This window comes from Halichoerus grypus, chromosome 4, assembly GCF_964656455.1.
Source record: "Halichoerus grypus chromosome 4, mHalGry1.hap1.1, whole genome shotgun sequence".
NCBI classification, from domain to species: domain Eukaryota; kingdom Metazoa; phylum Chordata; class Mammalia; order Carnivora; family Phocidae; genus Halichoerus; species Halichoerus grypus.
Window position 1 is genome coordinate 61,912,141 of NC_135715.1, and position 22,950 is coordinate 61,935,090.

Sequence of the window (22,950 nt, forward strand, 5' to 3'; positions counted from 1 at the left end):
ATAAGCAGATTGGAGACATGCAGTTAAATGTGCTCAAGGACAAATCAAGGCCAGATATCAGGTTAATGCCACCGTTATGGATGATTCCATCCATCATCAGGGTTCTCCTGCTCCTAAGTTCTTTTGCCAATCATTCCACTGATCTTAGTTTGGCAGTATGACCCTGTGTCTGGAGGTCATTCCCCCTTCCTCATTTAATAAAAACTCCAGTTTGTCCCAAGTCACAGGGTCACATTCACCTTGGCCTATGGGGGTGGGTAGGGAGGGGGGTAGCAGAAGGACCCTTGGCCCAGAGAGTCCCATTCACATTGAGACTTTGTGGTTGGGTGACCAGTTCATACGTCATCCAAACTGAAGGCTTTGAGCGGAAAAGGAGCCTCTGTTAATATTCCACTAGGAAGAGAGACATAAATTGACGCTGTCCTTGGCAAACCAAGCCATGTGGTCACAGCTCTTTTGGTGTTACTGGGTGGAGATGAACTGACAATGATTGTGGCTTTGTGCAACTTGCTTTCACTTTTTTAAAGTATTTCAGGAACCCCTTCCCCGCCCCCCCCGCCCCCAGGCCCAGGCCTCTCAACCTCTGAGAACCTGTGGTGTGTGTGTGTCTCTCCCCAAGGAGTCTCTACTTTAATTTTTTTCAGGAAAACATCTCTAGAAGCTATGAGGTATCAATTAGCCTAACGTTTAGGGCCCCTGGCAGGTGCCAGGCATTCACTGAGCAAAGAGGCAGTGACAGTTCTTACCCCAGATGGTCACTGAGAGGCGTAACTGAGAAATGCCTACTGGGCACTTAGCACAGCGCCTGGCACATGCTAAGCCCCTAGTGGGGTTTTCGGTAATTATTTTAATTATCATTGTAATCACTGCACAATAATAAATACGAATAAGGTAAGATTCTTGTTTTCAGAATTTTGGCAGTTACAACAGGGACACATGAAACAAACATGTAAACACAGTGGTGATAAAAATAGCTACAAAACTATAAAATACCAGAGCTCTAGAACATTACGGGTGTGACTCATTGTGCCTGTAGGTGGAAGCATAGGGTGGGGGCAGGAGGGTGCTCTGTGACTACCTTACACTCCGGCAAGAGGCACGGAAGCTTCTGAGGAGGAAACTCCTTTTGTTTAGACATGTGCTCTCATTTTATGCTGAAGAGAAAGCTTTTGCTTAAAAGGAAATCCGGTATGTAGGTATTTGTATTTTATCGTGGTAAAACAGGCTAGTAATTATGATTATTGTAAAAGTGATCCATCATGGCAGTTTAGAACTTGGGTTTGAGAGCCAGGAACCTGGATTTGGATTCAGGTTCCGCCCTTTTGAGGCATGTGATTTGAAGCAAGTGCCAGAGTCTCTGTGCCTTACAATTTCTGCACCTGTGAAGCAGAGATATTAGTAAGATCTACCTGACGGAGTTCGTGAGAGGGTAAAGTGGGTTATCTGTGCAAAGTGCCCAGGGTGGTGCCCCGCACATGGTGAGAGCCCCACAAAAGTCACCTCTAACTTCACACTCAGCATCCCCAGCATTTGTTAAGGTGCTATTCAATAAGCTAACCTCCTTTAAGAAACAGCTAAGTGAGAGGCGCGTGGGTGACTCAGTCGGTTAAGCATCCGACTCTTATTTTCAGCTCAGGTCATGATCTCAGGGTCGTGAGATCGAGCCGCACATAGGGCTCTGCGCTCAGTGCGGAGTCTGTTTGAGATTCTTTCTCCCTCTTTCTCTGTGCCTCCTCTCTATCTCTCTTTCTCTAAAATAAATAAATAAATCTTTTTTTTTTTTTTTTAAGATTTTATTTATTTATTTGACAGAGAGACAGAGAGAGAGGGAACACAAGCAGGGGGAGTGGGAGAGGGAGAAGCAGGCTTCCAGCGGAGCAGGGAGCCCGATGTGGGGCTTGATCCCAGGACCCTGGGATCATGACCCGAGCCGAAGGCAGACGCTTAACGACTGAGCCACCCAGGCACCCCTAAATAAATAAATCTTTAAAGAAAAAAAGAAACAGCTAAGTGAATATGAGTTTAAAAGGTGTTTTTTACATAGAAGAAATGTGAATCCATTGACCAAATATAAAGGCTCGAAAAATAATTCTTCTGGTTTCATGGATCTAGTTAGACTGGAGTGCAAAAGATCACAGAGGTTCCCACCTGTTTTTATCAAAGTATAGTATTTACACCTTATGATGGATTGAACGGTATTGTTTTCTTCTAAAATAATAATTTGTCCCGTAGGAGATGGTTTGCCAGTGTTTGCTAGAATAGGAATGGAATGTGGGGCTTCTAAGGAGGGAACTGCAACACTCACTCTCATAATAAAGAAGTTTGAAGTGAGAGCTCCCCCCTTACCTGCACCCCCAGGCTTGAAGTTGAAAAACTGCCCCTGGGCTGGATGGATGAGGACACAGGGACCCACCAGCACAGCCAAGTAGGCTTCCTGGTAGGGAGAGCAAAAGAGGCAGCGAATTATATAGGTTAGCAAAAGTATTTAAGGATTCCTTCCTTCCATTCAACAAATGTAAACTTATGTGCCAGACACTGTGCCCAGCGCTTTCACAAGGGCTACCCAGCCCTCTGTGGCCATTATCTGAAACCAGGCTGTTGCCCCGGGCGAGCACTGGATGGGTCCCGAGCCCAGGTTTGGTCATCTCTAAAAGGCAGCATTCACCTAGGTGGTGTCTTCAGTTCTTCCCTCACTAATGTTCTTGGCCTGTAACTGCTTTTCTTTAAACATCCAGGAAGATTTCCAGGCCGGCATTCCCTTTGACAGCTCTTGGATATTTCATAATTAGCACTGAGCAGTTAGCACAATGACTATGATTCCCAAGTTCCTCCCTTGCCTGATTGAACAAACTTGCCCTTCTATTCCATTTCCTCCTGCCTGAAACTATAAATGTTACAACTCTGTAAAATGCAAATAGAATAATACCTATTGCATAAAATTACTTAAAGTCCTTACGACAGCGCTTGACACATACAAATCATCCATTTGTATTTGGCATTATTATGATTATTAAGCATCACCTATGTGCCAGGTACTAGGCTGAGTGCTCTCCATGTGTTAGCTCAGTTAATCACCAGGAAACAATGTATTCACTTTTATGTCTGAGGGATAGAATTTGGTGATCAGTAGTACTTTCCCTTCTCAATCTTTTTTTTTTTTTTTTAATTTTGTATTCCTGACTCTCTTTGATACCTTTGAATTTTTGATTCCTCTCTCTATTTGAACTTCATCTCCTTTAGTTCACCTGCTCCTTATCAGATCAGGTGGATTTAAAATTCCTCCCGTGTATTTCCTTGCTTTTTCTTCTCCTTGCCTTAGCCAGGCTCACTGGACCCTGTCGTAGCTTTCTAACTCGTTCCCGACCATTCCAGGTTAAATAATGCTCTCCAAAGTATCCCACGGTGGAGTTCTCAACAAAATGCCCTTCCTTCAGCCTGGAACTGAAGACCCTTTACCCTCTGGTCTTAATCTACCCTTTGGAACATCTCTGAAGTGGCCCCTTTATGCACTCTATTCTACTGCCGAAGTGTGCCCTCTACTCCTCCACTTAAAATTCATGCTGCCCCATCTCCCTGGGAGGCTCTTCTTGTAGTAATTCATTTGAATACAATTTCCTTGTCAGACATTAAAGCATTGCACAGAAGTCCTCTTTGACCACTCCCAGGCCCTGCTACCTCTCCCCAGAGAGTACCACCATTCTCGGTCACAGGGCCCTCCTCCCACTCTTGTTCTATGCATTTATATTCATATATATGCACTTAGAGAGAATATATGGTGGTGCTTGTTGTTTTGTATGTGGGTGTGTCTATGACATAAATAGTATCCAACTGTGCTTATCATTCTGCAACTTGCTTTTCTCCCCCAGCAATATGTCCTGGCAATCTGTCCATCAGGATGCATCTTAAATGCCACCAAGAATTCCCCCAAACTTTGCAAGATTCCATTGTACTGGAAGTACTCTCGACTGACACTCCTCAGAATCTCTTGAGGAGTTTTCTACCTTATATGTGTGTGTAGTAGGATGATGCATGATTTCTTAATACTTATACTTTTCCATAATTTCAAAAATTCCAGCTATTCCTCCAATATTATATTTAAACAAAGAGATGCTAGGTTAAACACACATACACACACACATACACACACACACACATTCTCCTTGTTTTGTTGTAATTTTGTGTTACCCAGTCACCTCCCTGTGACCTTGATATTGGGATTGCAGGTGCCTTGGAGAGGCAGGCAAACACAACATATAGGTCACCAGGAAAATGTGCCACTGTGCAAATTCTTCAGACATGCCCAACTCTTAGGCAACATCTCTACTGGCGTATGAGGAGAGCAAGTCTCAGATAAAATCCTGCCACAAGCTGGAGCCTAAGCAAAAGGAAAAATGGGTGCATCTGTATACCTTTATCAAAAGTTTATATTTATATTATTAATATACACTCATGTACACTACACATTAGATAAATATTACAGCATATTATGTATTACATAACTGATTATAAAGGATATATTGTATAAACACATTACATTTTATATGCTAATGTTATATTAAAGGTATTAATATCAAAAGTTAATGAAAGCTCTACAGTTTTAAAAAATGACTGTATATCAAGCCCGCTGGGGTTGTGCAATCTGTTTGCATGTTATTGTCAACCCCCATAAACTGCACAGTGGGGGGGCCCAGGTGCAGGCCCAGAACCGGGGGCTGATTGCAAACAACTGTTCCCATTCCACAATAGTGCTGGGTTGTAAAACAAACATCAACAGCCTGTCTTTACTTAAAATTTGATATTTTGTCTATCATTGATTGAAAAAAAAATGATTGCATTAAAATACGGGTTTTGGCTCCCTTTAAATTGTGCACCTGAGGCAAATGCCTCACTGGTGTCTCGTCCTGGCCCTGTTGCCATGCATGTAGCCACTCATTCACTAAGTATTTATTGGCAAACAAACTCAAAAGTGGCATGTGAGCTGTTCTGTGCACTTGAGGAAATTCCAGCCCACTGTCCACCCGGTGAAAGTTCTCCAGAGGCAATTTTCCCAGATCCCAGAGGTAGGAAGGATTCTGTGACTCTCAGCCTCCATCACACAAGGAGAATCCTCCAAGTTCATGGCTGTTTACGCAGGACTATTTAGGGAATGAATGGCCTCGGGCACCAGCCTCAGGGCAAGGCTACAGGCCTCATTAGGGTTTTATACCCTATTCTGGCCAGAGTGGTTAAGTGTCTTTAAATTTTGGTTTTGTGGAGTGGGAGGGTGGGGCAGAGGGAGAGAGAGAGAGAGAGGGAGGAGAGAGAGAGAATCTGAAGCAGGCTCCACGCCCAGCATGGAGCCCAGCGTGAGACTCAATCTCACAACCTGAGCCAAAACCAACAGTTGGATGCTTAACCGATTGAGCCACACAGGCACCCCGTCTTTAAATATTTTAAATATTTTAATCAATCCACATTTCTGAACTTTACTTGTTACCAATTTCAAACAGTCATCATGCTATTTAAAGTCTTTTATTTAACCAGTTAAAAAAATCCATTTATAACATTCACTCTGCTAATTAGCAAAGCCTCAGCTATTGACCAAGAAAGACATGGATCATGGCCCGTTTGGTGGCTGCATTGGAGTGTTCTGATGTAACAAGCCAATGACCGTTGGAGTGAGACATGTTTTTTACGTCAACCCTAGAGTGAAGCTGGAACTAACTGGCACATCCATAACATCACACCATCTTTGCTTTAAATATGCTGAATTACAGACTCCATAACAGTCCCCCATGGTGAATGGACAAACGGATAATCTGATTTTCTTCTGTCAGTGTACTGGGAGTGTGATCACCTCAGTATTTGGCCAAACCACATTTGTCCTTGACCAGCAGAGTTCCAGGGTTGGGGCATCCTCCTGACCCTTGTTGCCCTGGGGGCCCCTCTTCCTTGCCACCCAGCAGGCAACATCTGTGATCAGCGACTACCACAGGAGTGTCTGAACATGGTGGTGCTGGAAGATCAGATCGTGAACCAGAGAGAGTGAGTCGAGACAGGCCAACCATCTATATGCAACAACAGCAACAAAGACTGTGACAACTCAAGGTGTCACAGGAGGTATTAGCCAACAGAGCCCATTGCAAGGGAGGTATGGGAGGCTTAGCATACTGGAATCTGAACTGGATGAGGGCTCCAAGCCAAGGAACCCTCACTGAGCCCGAGGTTGATGTGACAGGAGAATAAAGATTGTGCTTCAATCCTCCCACAGCCTAGAGTACAGACTGGTACATGGCCAGCACGAAGCCAGGGTTCATGGGGTGAAGGAATCACGTTGACCCTTCAGTTCCTGGAAGGGGAGCTGAGTGAACATTACACAGGCCTGGGGCTATTTGACATACTGGACAGGACTCCCCCATACCAGATTCAAGAGACAGTCCCTGGAACTTACTTAACATCAACCTCTGAGATTATAGGTTTGTTTTCTAGGGATCTGAAACTTTACGCTAGAAGAGAATGGCAGGAATAACTTTTGGCTAACGAAAGACCCCAGTTTCCTTGTAGCCAGTTACCAGTTAGCCAATGTATTAGTGATGGCTGTTAACATTAATTAAGCCTTTGCTGTGTGCTATATACAACTGTATATTTTATATGCATTAGTTTATTCCTATGGTCCAGATAAGAAGACTAAGTAAGGGGTTAAGCCGCTTGCCCAAGTTTAGTGGCAAAGCTGGGATTTGAACTGGGTTCCCTTCGAACCTGTTCACCTATGCTCTACATTGTTGCATGTGGCCAACAGCACTGAAGAATTTCTCAGAAGAATGCATTTTCTTCCTTTTTACATAAAAGATTCTGCTGCTCTGCTGACACATGAACTGTTCTCTGCTTTTGCTGAGAAGTATTGGGGCACTCCTGTTGAAGTGTCCGACTTTTGCAGGACTAGCAATTACTTCGTAAGCTGGGGCAGCTGTAAGCCACACTGGAAGAGCTGTCCTTACCACCAAAACAATCTGAGAATGAACAAAGTGTTGAATTCTCACCCCAGTGCCTAGACCATTGTTAATCAAAAAAGGAAAGCTTAAATGAATGAGTTATGGGCTGCCTCAACATGCATTCACATCCTTGGTATTGTTCTACACGCAAAAAAAATGCTGCCTTCATTTCTGGCTCACCTCTTGCTTGTTGGGTGAATTTAGATCACTTAGTTTCTTTGATTCTCTATATTCTTTTTTTTCTTTTTTAGATTTATTTATTTATTTGAGGGGGGAGGGGCACAGAGAGAATCATCGAGCAGACTCCCCACGGAGCATGGAGCCTTACTTGAGGCTCGATCTCATGACCCATGAGATCATGACCTGAGCCAAAACCAAGAGTCGGACGTTTAACTGACTGAGCCACCCAGGCACCCCTGATTCTCTATCTTCTTAATATTAACAAAACAGAGTTTTGACAAGATTTTTATCCCATATATAACTTTTTTTTTGTTATCCATCCTTTCTCCAATCCTCCCTTGAGGGTTTGGAGTATTTTGCCAGTAGAATAAATTGCATTTAAGTGAGATTTCTTTTGATTTTTGATTTTTAAAAAAATGAATTAGAGACATTTATAATTGCCAACATGACCTTGGCTGAACATGAGAATAATGCCTGTACCACCTTCCCACATGGCCAATGATAAAAGCATAGCAGTGCTTTCATTTGCCTGCCACCATTTTGGATAGGTATATGATTTCTATCACAGTCTTGCGGTATAGACTGTGCTAGCCTAGAAGTCTCTGAACTCCATGTAGGTAACTGTGGGATTAAATGACCACAAAACCCCATGTTGCTTATAAAATTCAAGGAAATTTATGTCTTCCTGTAACTTTGGCTTCCCTGTTTTATCAAGGAAGAAACAGAGGTCCATGACATCTCAATGATTCATGCCACAGGAGGTCTATGGTGAGCGCATTGCAGAATTCCAAGTGTCCACACACACAGTTTCTGGGCTTAAATATGTACAGAGAATTTATTTTGAAATGAATAAATGATGATAACATTAGTGATGATAACATTAGGAAATCATTCTCTGCAAAATGTCCATCTTTAGAAGATCGAGTAATACTATCAAAGTTAGGAAACAATTGCACCATAATGTTTAACCACCGTACCTGACCATCCCCTCACCGTGCAGATTTCTGGCTTACCACTGTGTCTCTTTCAATCTGAGGACCTTTACAGGTGCCCTATGGGACCTTTGCTTTCCTCCCCTTGTCATTGTCCCCAGACCCAGGAGCCAGAAGACATGAGTTCTATTTTCAGATCTAGCTGTGTGACCACCTTACAGAATGGTCAGCTCAAACCAAGCAATGTGTGTGAAAACACTTGCACTCCAGAAATGTGAGGTGCTGCAATTAGACCCAGCAGGTTTTAGAAGTTCAAATAGCTATGGCATTAAAAGTTAATGAATAAATGATTGACTAGGAAAAATATTTGAGGTAGCATTTTACTTTCCTGAAGTGATCACATCATTTATCTCCATTTTATCCGCGTGATAACAAGATTGGCCATGTGGGAAGGTGGTACAGGCATAATTTCCTTTTTTTTTTTTTAACAGCTTTTAAGAGGTAAGAAAACATTTATTGGAACATATGCATCTGGTGTCAATTTTCCCCACACATTTTATTATGAAAACTTTCATATGGAAATATTGAAAGAATTTACTGAGAATACCCATAAACCTGCCACCTAGACGCCACCATTCACAGTTTACCGTACTTGCTTTGTTGAGAATCTCCCTATCTAGCCATCCTCCCATCCATTCATTAATTTGTCATATTTTTAAAAAGATTTTATTTATTTGAGGTGGGGGAGGTGCACAGGGAAGGGGAGAGAGAGAATCCCAAGCAGACTCCCTGCTGAGCGTGGAGCCCTACACAGGGCTCAATCCCATGACCCTGAGATCATGACCTGAGTCAAAATCAGGAGTCAGACACTTAACCAGTGGAGCCACCCAGGCGCCCCTAATTTGTCATATTTTTAAATATATTTCGAGGTAACTTACAGACATCAGTAAACTTCGCCCTAACTGGCACACATATGATTAACTAGAGCTTAGCATCTGCTTACAGTATTTTTTTTCTCTTGATGTAAATGGGATCTAATTTAATGTCATAAAAATCACAGCACAGTGTGATATTTTTTATTTGCGTCTTTGCTCCTGCAGCAAGGGGACCCTCTTTTCAAGCTCAATCTCAGGAAGAAGCTGACATGTGAAACACACTTGCAGAGCTTCTCTGGATAAAGCAGGCATGGGGGCGGGGAGCACCAGTCCCCAAGCCCCTCGTGGAATGCCTGCAGTGCCATGGATTATTACAATTTCCCCATTGGCACGAGCCTCAGTTGGATCATCTATGGAACGGGGCTTTGCAAAATAACTGTTTCCTCAGGTTCTTTCTAAGCTGCTCTCCACTCTCATTCAGTGATGCTGAAGGACTGAAAGCTTTGCAGACCTCGCCCGTCACAAATCTTCAGCAGAAAGCTTTCTCTTGTTTTAATTAGCTCGGTGCAAGAAGCCTCATTTAAGACTCTGGGTCTGAATGCCTGCAGTACAACGCACACTTGGAAGGGCTGCCTGTGGAATGGAAGAAAACTGGAAAAACAAGAACCTGATCTAGGTGGCCAATTGCAGTAGCCGAACATGCAGGTGGGCGTGTTGACTTGGGGTGCATGACCACAGGGTCCACCCTCGGGGGCCTCTGCCAGGTCACAGCTGAGAGCACCTCCCAGGAATTTTAGTGTCCTGCTGTGAGTGAAGTCTGCTTGGGAGACTTACCTTCTCCTTATACCTGGAGACACAGCACTCTTGTGGGTGGGGAGGGCAGATCCTTCACTAGTTGGGCCCCAGCCTGGGTGTGTGGGTGAGTCTTGGGCACGTGGGTAGGAGCTGAGGCTGGGACCAGCTTGGCTGGAATCACCTGAGCCAGAGAACTAGGAGAGTCTAGGCCTGTGCCATGAGAGGTCTGGGACACGCAGAGGTCATTCTTACTAGGTAGTAAACACCGTGTGGAAAGCTCTGTGAGGGGAGGACTGGGTCTAAGTCAACTCTATGCCCAGGGCCTAGAAAAGTGAATAGTAAGTAGTAGATAGATGGCTGTATAAATGTTTATTGAGGGAAGGGAGAGAAGAGGGGAGGAAAGAAAGGTGGGATGGGCCAGTCTCCCTGAGTTGTGTAGCAGGGTCTGGGCCACCATCCACACCATTGCTAATGGATTGTCACAGACAATTTAAATCTTACTTCTCAACCAATGGCCAATGTTTTAAACATGTTTTGACCATGATTCACAGTAGAAAAAAAAAATACTCTTTAAATGGTGACCCACTATGCACACACACGCACACGAAACAAATCTAAAAATGGGATGGGTGCCAATAATTTTCATTCCATTCCACTCGATCCCATTCCATTCCCCAAATACTGGCTTGTAACCCACAGACTGAAAAACGCTAGGGCCAATGATTGATCTCTTCTAGGACATTATTCTTGCAACAATCACTTTCCTTTCCAGAATTTGTAATCTCTCTTTCCTGTATGAGAGTTAATCATTTCTCCCTGCAACCGTATCAGGGTTATTCTGTTTTATAAAAAGCAAAGACTGTTCTTCACTTGACTTCGCTCCCTTTCTGGTGACAGCTCTTCATGACACCTTACGTTTATAGGATTAGCTTTTAAAATAAGTTGTCTATACCTGCTGCGGCTTTTCCATCCAGGCTTTCCTTCCCTAGCCCCTGGCAATGAGGGATTATCTTTTAAATAAGTGATCTATACCTGCTGCTGCTTTTCCATCCAGGCTTTCCTTCCCTAGCCCCCGGCAATGAGTTCTCTTCCTCCACCACTTCTCTCCAAGGATTCTAATGACCTTTGGCTGTGCAGATCCAAAGCCGTTTTCTTCTCCCTCCTCTTTTTTCTCCTCCTTTTCCTCTTTTTTTTTTTTTTAAGATTTTATTTATTTATTTATTTGACAGAGAGAGACACAGCGAGAGAAGGAACACAAGCAGGGGGAGTGGGAGAGGGAGAAGCAGGCTTCCTGCTGAGCAGGGAGCCCAGTGCGGGGCTCAATCCCAGAACCCTGGGATCATGACCCAAGCCGAAGGCAGTTGCTTAACAACTGAGCCACCCAGGCGCCCCTCCTTTTCCTCTTCTTAATTCCTACTCTTCTTGATTGGGATACTTTTGAACCCTATTCTCTTAGCAAGGGTCTCCTTTCTTGATATATTGTTGTTCATGCATTCATTTATTTATTTGATTAGCTATTCAGCATTGGCTCAAGGGACATTTCAGTGAGTGACATATGGGTCTAGGTGCTAAAGGGAAAACAAAGATGAATAAGATGCGTAATTCCTGCCCTTAAGCACCTTAAAGGATAGGAAAGGACTTGGATTTACACAGTGCCCAAGTGGAGGGCCACTTGGATGGTGGAATGTGGCTAAGAACTCAGCCTTTGGACCTGGAGAGATTTGGATTCAAATTTTGGCCCTGCCAGTTTCCAGTCATCCGATTTAGAGCAAATTACCTTACTTCTTGAAATGGCTGCTTCCTCTTCTGTCAATGGTGACTGATATTCATGGTGCCTCCCCATAGAGGTGTCTTGAGGCTACATGATCTCATTGAATTCTCACAGGTTCCTCTGAGGTAGGTACTATCATGAATCTCATTCTACAGATGAAGAAATTGAGGCTTGGAGGGGCCATACTGTACCTAAGGGGAGACTTGAAATATGAACCCAGGCATTCTGACTCAAGAATCTGTGATTGCAGACACAAAGGTGCCTTATGTCTCTGTTTGTCCCAGAGTCCAGGGTCTAGTCTTTAATGATGGAAGACTAGAAACTAGTTTTATCAGCATTTGCAGAAGTTATCAGATAAGAGGCTGATTGATAAGCAAGAAGACCAGTTTATTCATTTGCTGTTCAAGAAATGAGGCTGTGCATCTGCACAGGATACCTTCTCCTGTGCAGATAATAGGGACATCAAAAAATAATACTGCTGACTACCATCAACTGGGCGTATGTTGTTTGCCAGGCAATATACACATAAGGCTCATGGTATCTCATGGTGCTCTGAAAATGTCATTAGCCCAGCTTTACAGAGGAGAAGACTAAGCCTTTTTATTGAGTAGGTGGTAAAACTCAATACATTTTAGCAACTACTGCTATAATTAATATTATTCATAATAGCAGCAGCAGCAGTAGATGATACGAAAGAATTTTCCTGGTAGTTCCTCACTGGTCTATACCAGAGACTGGACAGGTCTGAGTCCAGGGATAATATTTTTCATCATTAAACCTCACAAATTTGAGGCTCAGAGCAGCTTTAGACAAAAGGGACCGAGTGTCCCTGCAGAATATTTCATCTCATTTGAACTGCTTCTATTCCAGGGAACTATGTCTAGGAAAGAACGCGCCTTGGTTATTGGTAATAATCAGATTCTTTGGATGGCTGTAAGTGAAGATGGGTGCCATTGTCCTGATTGACTGCTTTTATTGCTTTTTCCATCAACTACTCAAAGTTCCACCCACTCATTTTAGTCAGGTCACATTCTGATTGATTGAGTGGGTTATAGCTCTCTTTACAGTGGTTGAGTCTAGATCTTTCCTTTGGTGAAATATCTAGTACTGGTCCCCTTGCCTAGAGTCAGAACATATTATCCTTGTATCTGGATCTTTTATACCATCTCTTAGGACAAGATACTTCTTCAGAGGACTCATGTTATATGGTACATGTGGGGTCTTCAAGGAGTTCTATTGCCAAGAGAATAATTTTCTACCCCAGGCCCCTGTCTCTGGGGCAGAGGGATATCTGAGATCACTTCCATGTGATGAGAGACTCTGTGGTGGAGAAATGCAAAGGGCTTCATAACTGATTTTGAGGAATTTGGGCTTTTGTGGTGAGCAGGCAAATGGAAAGGAGAAGTGTAAGAGCACTGAAGTTGGACCTTAGGTCACTGGGAAAAATGATGGTAAAATGGCAGAAACTGAGAAGTAAAGAAGAGAAAGAAATGGTCTTAAGATATTTTGGAGAGGTGGGTTGGACAGGGTGGGCATAAGAGTACAAATGGAGAAGATGAAGTAAGTTACAGACAGGGTGGATTTGTAGTGTGGCTGTCATAAGTCAATTTATGTCACTCGATGTATTTTTCTGCCTTTTTATAACTGTTAGAGTAAGCAACTTTACACAGTTAAAAATACGCGGCAAAGGGGCGCCTGGGTGGCTCAGTCGTTGGGCGTCTGCCTTCGGCTCAGGTCATGATCCCAGGGTCCTGGGATCGAGCCCCACATCGGGCTCCCTGCTCGGCGGGAAGCCTGCTTCTCCCTCTCCCACTCCCCCTGCTTGTGTTCCCTCTCTCGCTGTGTCTCTCTCTGTCAAATAAATAAATAAAATCTTTAAAAAAAAAAAAAAAAAAATACGCGGCAAAGACCATTCATATATGTATGTTCATATCCATATGAATTTATACCAACGAATTAGGGTTTTACACATTCATGCACAAATATGTAAATATTTACCAAAACTCCTTTAAAAGATTAAACAAGATTTACAAATATGAGAGAAAATTGAGAAGCAGATGAAAATGAAAAATTTCAGCTATCCACAGTAATTAAATAAAAAATGCCTTAAAATGTAAAAATATAATAAATGCATCTGAAAATTATTTTCAGAATATCAAAATAAGACATTCAATTTAGTAATATGCCTGCATTTTGGTATAGGTACATTTGGTATATGAGATTTTTAATGTGTTGAAAATGATTTACTCTACAAGAAGTCAGTAATTCAAAAGGACTCATGGCTGGAGCAGACAGCTTTGATAGGTCTAACAGAAGTCATGAACTAGTTGGACACAAAATCAAGTCAATAAGTGAAAACAGAATGGGAGGCTGTTGTTCAGTCATCTGAGCTGGTGCTTCAACCACCATAACACATCACGACCAACACAACCAGCAACAGACACAGAGCAAACCTGACTGACCATTTCTGGATCAGCATTTAAATCACAGGGTTCTCAAAACTCCTAGGTGTTCAGAAATGTGAGGAGTGATGAGGCTGACGAGTTAGTCCTGAGTGACATGTGCATGCAGAGGGCAGTGTGAGGGATAGATGTGAGAATAAAGAGAAGAGGGCTGAGGGCAGGACCGCTGGAAACACTTCCATTTCAGAGATGGGGAGAGGGAAAATAAAGAGTTGGAGCACTTAGAGAAGTAGAAGAAATGCGAAGATGCAGTCCTGAAGAAGCCAAGAATTTGCCAGGTTCATCAGAAGGGGCCTTCTGTTGAAAAGAGGGGAGGATCACAGAGGATGAGGTCTGAGAATGCATGGTTGGGTATGGCCATTGTGTGGTTGTGGGGAGAGCAGTCCAGAAGTCAGTGAGGATAAAGGAAGTCAGGGGGGAGGTGAGTGGAAGGTGAGGAGGAGGACTCCCAAGAAAAGTTGATGGTGGTAGGAGGGGAGAAGGAGAGAGAGAGACCGGGGGGGCGGGGAGAGGAGGCAGAGAGGGAAAGGGAGAGGGAGAAAGGGAAAGAGAGAGAGGGAGGGAGAGAGGGAGAGAGAGAAATCACTCATGTGGAATCTTGTCATAGTTTTTTTTTTTTTTTTTACGAGTTTTGAGAAGGCTAATGTTAACATTTGGTGCCACCAAATGATGTGTGTGCCGGAGAATGACCAGTTCTTGGTATCTGAACACCTTGAGTCCAGTGATGGGAGGCAAGAATGGAGGCGAGAGGGCAGAGGCAATATGTCCCCAAGTGTGTTCTGCAAATACCTGTCTGCATGATGTTACTAGATCTTTGGTGGGCAGGGCACTGAGCTCCCCCGTCTCTCACAAAATGATTTTATTCCTCTCTGTCCCAAAGGAGAGGAATTATCTAAACCAGCAGGCCTGCTCATTGCTCCGTGTTTCCACTCCATTTCTGGTTCATTGAGGTGCTTATTTTGTTTCTATGCTGGGCTATGCCTTCTTTATTTTCTCAGTGTATACTTTGTTTCTCATTGCTGTGTATGTATGTACTACAGGGAGATGAGTCGGGGATTGAACCAACTCTGCCATTTGGACCATAAACCCTAAGCAGAATTTGTGACTGGGGGATACATCTTAGAGCGTCACATGCTATGAAATATCCAAGGGGAACAGCCCATGCACTGTTTCCCAAATTTATGGGACCATGGAACTGTTTCTTCACGGTCTCTCCTATTCTGTGAATCACATTTTGGGAAGCTTATAAATGAGACGGTGGAAATGACGGGAAGAGAAGATCCTTTAGAAAAACTGTATGAAGTATTTGAATTGAGAATGGGAGGAGGAGCACCTGCTCCAGGGAATTTCTTGCGGCCGAGTGTGCAAGGCATGATGGTGCTTCTGGAAACAGGCATGCCAGGAGGCTGTGTAGGGGGTCTCTCAGCCTCCTTATCCAGGAATGTAACTGGAAAGCACTTTATTTTCTTTAAGGCCTTGGAGCTCAGATTGCTCAGGGAAGGGCACCAGCCTGAGGAGGACCTGTATGTGAAGCGGGGACAAGGCATTTCTAACGACGTGAAGTGCCTGCCATCTGTCCACCTGCCAAGGGGACTTTGGGTTCTGCTTGCTGTAGCGCAGGAGTTCAAACATCCTTAAGCACTGAGTGAGGATGCCATGATCTCCAATTATTTTTAGAGGAGAGGGTGCCTATGTGGCTACGGTATATGGTGCTCCTCCACGGCCATGGTCTAAGGAAGAGAATGTTGCTTTCTTCCTTGGATAGTGGTAGAGGAGGAGATATTTGTGTGACTATTCATCAACCTACCTGTGTAACAAATACTTATTGGGCTTCTGTTGTGTGTTTGATCACTCAATAAGCAGGCAGGAGATCAACTGATACAAAGATGAAGTAAAAAAGCAGTTGCAGATCTCACAGAGTTTGAAGTCTAGCAGAGGAGACAAAAAGACATACAGTTAAGAGGCAGTATGTGGGAACCCCAAGACAGGAAGTTCAGGGAGATACGGGATGCATGGAGGGGCACCCAACTGGGAAGCCCATCCAGGATGGACTCAGGGGAGTGCTGTTCAGGCTGAGGGTCAACAGATGGGTTAACAAGTAAGGGGGAGCATTTATAAGTTCTAGGCACAGAAAATAGCAGTTTTGAAGGTCTTCCAACTAATCTATTGGAGGATGTGAAAAACATTCAGCAGGGCTGGGGTGTAGAGTTCTGGGCAAGGGGTCCGGAGTGGGATTAGGGGGTTGAGAGACAAAGCATGAAGCAGGCACCCAGATCCTGTGGGCCAGAGGTCCTCAAGTCGGCTGCATGACAGTGTCACCAAGCTGGGGCCTCACTCCCAGCCTCTCAGACTTCTGTGGTTCTCTTCCTACATTGATCACGTGTACTTTGTTCTTTTCTCTGCCTCTCCTTCACTTTCCCACCCTTCAAATCTCTCCTTCAGAGAAATGATGCATCGTGTCAGGAGGGGGGTTTTAGGTCACACTGGGAGTGACTAGGACCTGGAAATATGAACTGCCCACTGGAGTAGGTCAGTGTGGGGAGGACAGCTAGTCTGCTGGGTGGATACTGTACTGAGAAACGAGGGTTATAGGAGGCAGATGGAGCCCACTGAGGCCCAGGGCCAATCAGGAGTGGCCTACAAGGTGGGGGGTGGGGATAAAGAGGGTAAAAACCCGACAGCAGGGAAACTTAGAGCAGGCAACAGGAGGAAATCCGGCCAGGTAGCCATCAGCCATGGGCAGGAGGGCTGCTCACAGGACCATGGCTCACTGAGGCACCTTCTCACCAGATCTGGGATCTAGGAGCAGGCATCACACATGTGACTCGCAGTAAGTGCAAGAGCGTAGTAGCAAGTGTGACTTGATGTTGAGTCACCCAAACTCTGGAACTTAGGCGGCTCCCAACGTCTCCTGGCTCCACATAGCCAGGGAGCCAAACCCAGGCCAAGCCGCAGGTGGAGGTCAGGGGGCTCCACTCTGGGGAGAGGAGGAATCTTGGTCAGGGAGGTGGGCAGGGCATTACCGTGTCTGTTCTCAACTCCCGCATCTTGGTGGACGCCACCCGCCTTGCCTCTTACCTGTCTTCTCTATGCCTGGTTGACCCTCCCTCTTCCTTTGGCTCTCAGCCTAATGTCACCTCCTCTGGGAAGCCATGCCCAGGCCCCTAACCAGGCCGGGAACCTTGTTCTAGTTCTCATGCCTCTGGGGCTTTCCTTCCTAATCCTCAGTCCCCGCACTAGAGTGATTTGGGCGATTCCTCACTGCCTGTCCCCTGTACCAGGGGCAGGGAGCTCGCTGCAGGCAGGGCTCTGTCTGCTTTGCTCTCCCTTATACTTGCACTGCATGGGACAGAATGGCACCCAGCAGCAGCCCCAGCAGTACTCGATGAAAAAGTGAGGCAGTGAATACTCCCAAAGGCCTGCAGGACTTCTGTTAGATTCCTAGGACTGCCCTGTCCACAGGCATCAAAACAGCTGCCCACTCTCATTCTGCCTGGGCGTGTCATATCTAGACTCTTGATCTCCATCAAAATAAGGGTTGAGCATCTGAAGCAAATGACACGAGTCCCCCCCCCCCTTGTCTGAGGTTTCACTTTCTGGGGTTTCAGGTGCTCGCACTCAACCCCAGTCGGGAAGCAGGTGATCCTCCTGAGAAACCGGCGGAAGATCGTGAGTAGCCTACCACTGTGTCACAGTGCGGATGCCACTCACCGCACTTCTCACATCATCACAAGAAGGGCGAGTGCAGTACAATAAAATATTTTGAGAGACGGCGTTCGCATAACTTGTATTGAAGTATATTGTTATAATTGTTCCATTCTATAATAGCTGTTGTTAATCACTGTGCCTAATTTACAAATTAATCTCTGTTCATAGGTCTGTATGTACCAGAAAGGACATAGGACATACAGGGTTCGGTCCTATCTGCGATTTCAGGCAACCCCCAGGGGGGTCTGGAACGTATCCCCTCAGGTAAGAGGGGACTCCTGTATATGTGAATACTTCTGAGAGAGTTCTGAGTTCCCCATTCCACCTGGGGAAGGTCAGATTGCAAACATTAAATGAGCTTTGAAAAGCTTCAGCCTACGGAGCCAGGAAGCAAGGGGGAGTCAGCTCTGCTTGGTGCAATGCCCCCTTTCCGCACACGCACGCTGTTTGTTGCCTGAAATGCTGACAGCCTCGCGGTGCTCAGGTGGAGGTGATGCTAATGATCCAGGTGCCCCGCGTGATTACGTTTGTGAAAAGTGATCTCCTTCACGAGGCAGCAAAGAGCATCAAAATGAATACCGCATTCAGGCCAGCGCACGGAGCAGTTGATATTGCTGTGAAAGCTCTTTGTTTCTCTCTGGCATGTGGATGCACAGGCTTTGATGTTAGAATTTTGGCTCATTAATAACTAATTTACATTTCCCAGACAGCAAATTGTGATCTGACACAAATTTATAAAAGAACTCCAAATGGTGAAACTCTCTTATACAATGAGTCCTTTGTGGGTTTTTTTTTTTCCTTCCTAACTTAAGGAGCTTGTGATTAAAATTTTAATGCAATCATTGAAATCTCATGGGCTACTTAAAAATAAAACACCATGTTATTTCCTTCCTCTCAGAGATCATGACAACTGGCTTCTCCTCTGTGGGCGTTTTACAATTGCTTTTTCATCTGCTCGGAGCCTCAGATAAAGTAGGATTCCTCCATGAACCAGAGGAAAGGCATGGCGAAGCAACGAGGGCTGGTAGCAGAAGGCAGGGGTACTGCACTCTTCGGTTTCCTGATGCTTCTGGGCAGATGACAGCGATGGCATATTTTGTACTGGATTGTCCCGCTGTCTCCAGGAGCTTTCAGGGCTGATTCTCATTGCTCCAGGTGCCTCAAAGCCCAAATAGGTCATTCTGGAAACAAAGATGGGCTGATCAGAGTTCTCAAGATAAAGAATTTTATGTAGGTTTGGTTCCTCTTGCCTACATCTTGGAGGACCAGCTGCCTCATGGAAAACTTGTCAGGTTTTGGGTTTTTTTTTTTTTGTATTTTACCCCATGTTTTTTGGAGAGAATATGGAGGTCAAGGGAAGTTGCAAACAAGGTTTTGGGAGGCAAATCTAGGTGCATCTTGGTTCTGCTCCTCCCCCCACCCCCATTTTGGCAAAAGCTCTGTCATCCTGTGTGTTGATGACTCATAGCGTAGCGGGGGAGGCAGGGCAGGGCTCCTCTCCTCCTGTTGGAAGGAGAAAATGCCATATGCATCCAGTCACCTGGAAACACCTTCTCCAGACCACAAAGGGAGGTCTGTGCCCTGGGGAGGTGAGGAGGTTGACCTGAGAGTGGACCAAGGAGCTGGCCCCCGGGCAGGGCAGCGGGGTGGGGTCGGGGGGAGCAAGACGCTGGGGAGCTTGACCGCTTGCATCATTTCTGGCAACAGGCTCTGTCTACTGAGTTACTCTCTCCTTGGAGAAAGGGTTTAGGGAACAGCCATGGGCTTGTTGTGTGGAATGGAAACATACCCAGAATGAAAAGATTTTGAAACTGGCACCACTTGACGTCGGATTTTCAATGGTCACACAGCGTGAGCCAAATTGACTCCACGCGGAGAAGCAACAAGCCACCCCAGTTCCCCTATATTATTTTAATAACAGAAAGAATGTATTAGGAATTCCAGGCAAGACCTCCACCTGGGCATGGTCCCAGATTCTAACTCATCTCTTCATGCCTTTTCAAATGAGCCTTTTACAAAGAGGCTGTTTTTCTCTCCAACCTCTTCCGGACCAATGAAGGAATCTGAGATTCTCCCTCCCAGCTTTGGTTGTAGGAAGCAAGAAATCTGAGACACCCCCCACCCCCCACCACCACCATCAGCTCTGAGCAGGGTGGCTCTGTGCAAAGTTGGTAAGAAAACTGCAGTGCTGATTGGGGTGGCCTTTTGTTTGTTAAATTAATTAAACAAGGAGGCCATCCTGCTGAGGCTGCTCGAATGCCATGAGGGCCTATGTAAGCAAACCAAAACTTCAGCCTGTAAGTGCCTCGAGGTCACGCCATCAACACATCAAGGACAACCACCCACAAAGAGCCAACTAGGCTCTAAGCTGTAGCCGGTCAATGATGATTTCCTTACTTAGCTTCCACCTTTTCTCTAGAAACGCCTGGGCCTGAGCTCCCATCGCTGGAAGGCTCCTCACCACTTCCGGTTGGTGTGGTCTGATAAGAATAGAATTTTGCTCAAAGAAACTCGTAAGACATTGGTAATCTGCCTCAGTTTCTCTTTTAACCCATTCAGAAACCAAGGCCCCTCCTAGGAGGTGGCAGAAGGCACAGTGCCCTTCTCCCTGGCTTGGACGTCAGGGAACGGAGCGGGGACCAAGTCAGGTGGCTGTTTCTGTCAGAGTCTGTGCGACAGCTGAAAGTGGATGTCACCACGTTGACAAGGCCGTGGGCTCCACCGAAGTGGCAAGAGGAGCCCTGTGGTGCCTGCAGCCTGCTCTGAGAGCCGGGAGGGAGGAGGGGAGCCTGCGTGTCCTGACAATAATCAGGGTCTTTCTCAGCACCTAGAACATTGCTGACATTTAAAACAGAATGCTGCTGTCAGGCTTGTTAATGTTACCCTCTTGGGCCCTAAACGGCTCACATAACACTTGACTATTTTTCCACATCACAAAGACCAGACTGGATTTTCTCGGAAGGCAGTCAATTCTATTCCCAGCCAGAGAGGGACCAAAAAAAGAAAAAAAATCTTGCTATAAACATGATAGGTGCCGTACTTGGCTTCTCCCGTCCGTGGGTAGTCTTCGGAGGCAGTTTAGGGTTGAATGCCGGTTCCACCGATCGCTGCTGGGGAGCTTGGATTTGTTACTTGACCTTCATCATTTGTACAAAGCAGATGATAATAGCTGTTAAGCAGATTAAATGCGAAGTTCTTAGCACATAGCCTGGCACACAGTAAGTGCTCAAAGGGAGCTGCTGGTATAATTATGAGGCTTACCATGGAGCTGGGCAGAAGAAGCCTCTGGAAGTGGTGTCCTCTGAAGTGATCAAACAGGAACATCCTGAGCTTCTCCCCTTATTGCCACTTCTGGGGGGATGTCGCCATTGTTATGGCAACCAGATTTCTGGGCCAGGGGAAATCCCTGTTGGGCTCTCTCTGTCTGAGGTGTTTATAGCAGACCCCATGGCCCTAGCTGTCATGGGAAGAGCCCATTCTCTTCAGCACGCCAGGTATGGAGAATAAACTCGTAGAAAGGAAGGACCTCATGTGACTTTTTGCATATCATTTTATCCCCAGCAGCTCTTGGCATATTGTGGGCACTCCATGGATGTTTGTGGAAGGAAGTACTGATGGATGGGGCAGAAGGCAGGAGGGCCATGTGGCTATTCCTGGGTCAGATTCAGCTCACCTTCTGCTGAGCACAGTGGAGGGAAGAGGAGTTGTTATCAGTAGATCCTGACTTGGGTCTTAGGGACCTGACTTTGGGCAACTGCACAGATACAAACCAAGATCTCTCTGTAATTATTCAAAGAAGTAGATGTCTTGGAGCAGAGATTTCTCGGGATGTAGAGAAGTAAGAAACAGGTCCAGGTGAGAACTGTATCCTGGTTATACTGTGTTGAGGGTTTTCACTAGTTTCTTAAGGAGAGAAAATTTAGGATCAAGTTTTGTTGTCTAAGAATCTCTAATAAAATACTACACAGTTCTCATTACAGAGCATGAGCCAGTCACTTCTTACTATGTCTTATTGTCAACTGCATAAGGTCTTCAGTTACAGACTCCCTTGGGGGTACTGGCTATTAAAGCCAAGATTCTGAGGCTCAGATGGGTCAAAACTAGGGGGTCTTAAAATTTTTCATTCTGTTTTGGCGTGATACGTGCTATCTCAGTAATAATACGATGTATTCTATTTTGGCTTTGTTAATCTATATTCACTTTCATGTTAGCCTCAGGTCATTCGAGAGAAGTCAGCAGGACAGGTGGGGTGACTAATAATACCCTGATTTTATAGTTGAGGACTGCAGGCTTCAGTCTGCCATCTCTGTGAAGGGCTGGATACAGGGCTCTTTGTCTGCCTCCTTCCATATCGTGGTTTAAACCATCTGGATCATAGACCTTGCTCCCTCAGTCATGTCATGGGCCACACCTCTGTCTTTTAGACCAGTGGGTGGGTGATTGCTGTTGTAAGGAAGGACCCGGGAGCGGACTATGGTAACGCCTGGTACAAATGAAGGTGCGGAAGAAGGGAAGAACTCTTAGACCATCCATGGTCGCTTAACTTTTGCTTAACCAGCTATCTCAGCATCTAGACGATCCGGGACTGAGGGTGCAGGTGGGAATGGTGTCTGTGAATAGCAAAACAGCTGTGCCTTGTCCAGTCTGTTTGCACCTCCAGAGCCAAAGAATATGGGAACAGGATGATGGCCATGGCACAAGGTGACAACACAGCCATCATCACATGCGTTGACTTTCATCAACTGACTAGCCTGTCTAGACAGAGAGATGCCTTGCTGTCTAGACCATTTGGCCATCTCAGAGTCATCACGAAGCTGTGGGTGATGGCTTCTCTAGCAGCTCTGGCTGGTGTCATGGGTTGGCTGAGAGTTCATCAAGGATGCAGGTCTCGTGGCTTCCACGGTGCTTCTGGTTGGCTTAAACCTGGATTGGTTGGAACCGGGAGGGGAATTCTTACAGAAGCTCTTTGTGAATATACAGTGTAGGTGGATTGGGGTGAGAGGGACAGGCCACAGTTTTAGCTTACAGCGCAGATTGCTGTCTCACGATGACAGGAAGGTGTTTTTCATCACGTGCAAGCTCCCTTACCTTGGCATGTGAGAGGCATTAGGATCTTCTGTCACCATCAATCTTGCACTGCCTTGAGGTGAGGGCTGTTCGAGGAGCCAGCCTGACGCTGTGCCCAGCACCTGGGGAGAGCTGTGTGCAGCAAGCAGAGAGCAGAGGGCTGCCGGCTGCTTGTTTCCCTGTTCTCAT

General features: G+C 45.4%; 1 protein-coding gene across 2 annotated transcripts in view; it reads left to right on the forward strand.

Moving 5' to 3' along the window:
- Positions 1–22,950, forward strand: part of LOC118549992 (uncharacterized) — a 228,818-nt gene that overhangs the window by 180,674 nt on the left and 25,194 nt on the right. The window contains exon 3 of one of the 2 annotated variants that reach the window (XM_078070417.1): positions 17,863–17,958. The exons of the other annotated variant lie outside the window; for it this stretch is intronic. Coding sequence (XP_077926543.1) covers positions 17,863–17,958 — 96 coding nt within the window. The remainder of the gene's footprint in view (positions 1–17,862; positions 17,959–22,950) is intronic. 2 annotated transcript variants of the gene reach the window in all.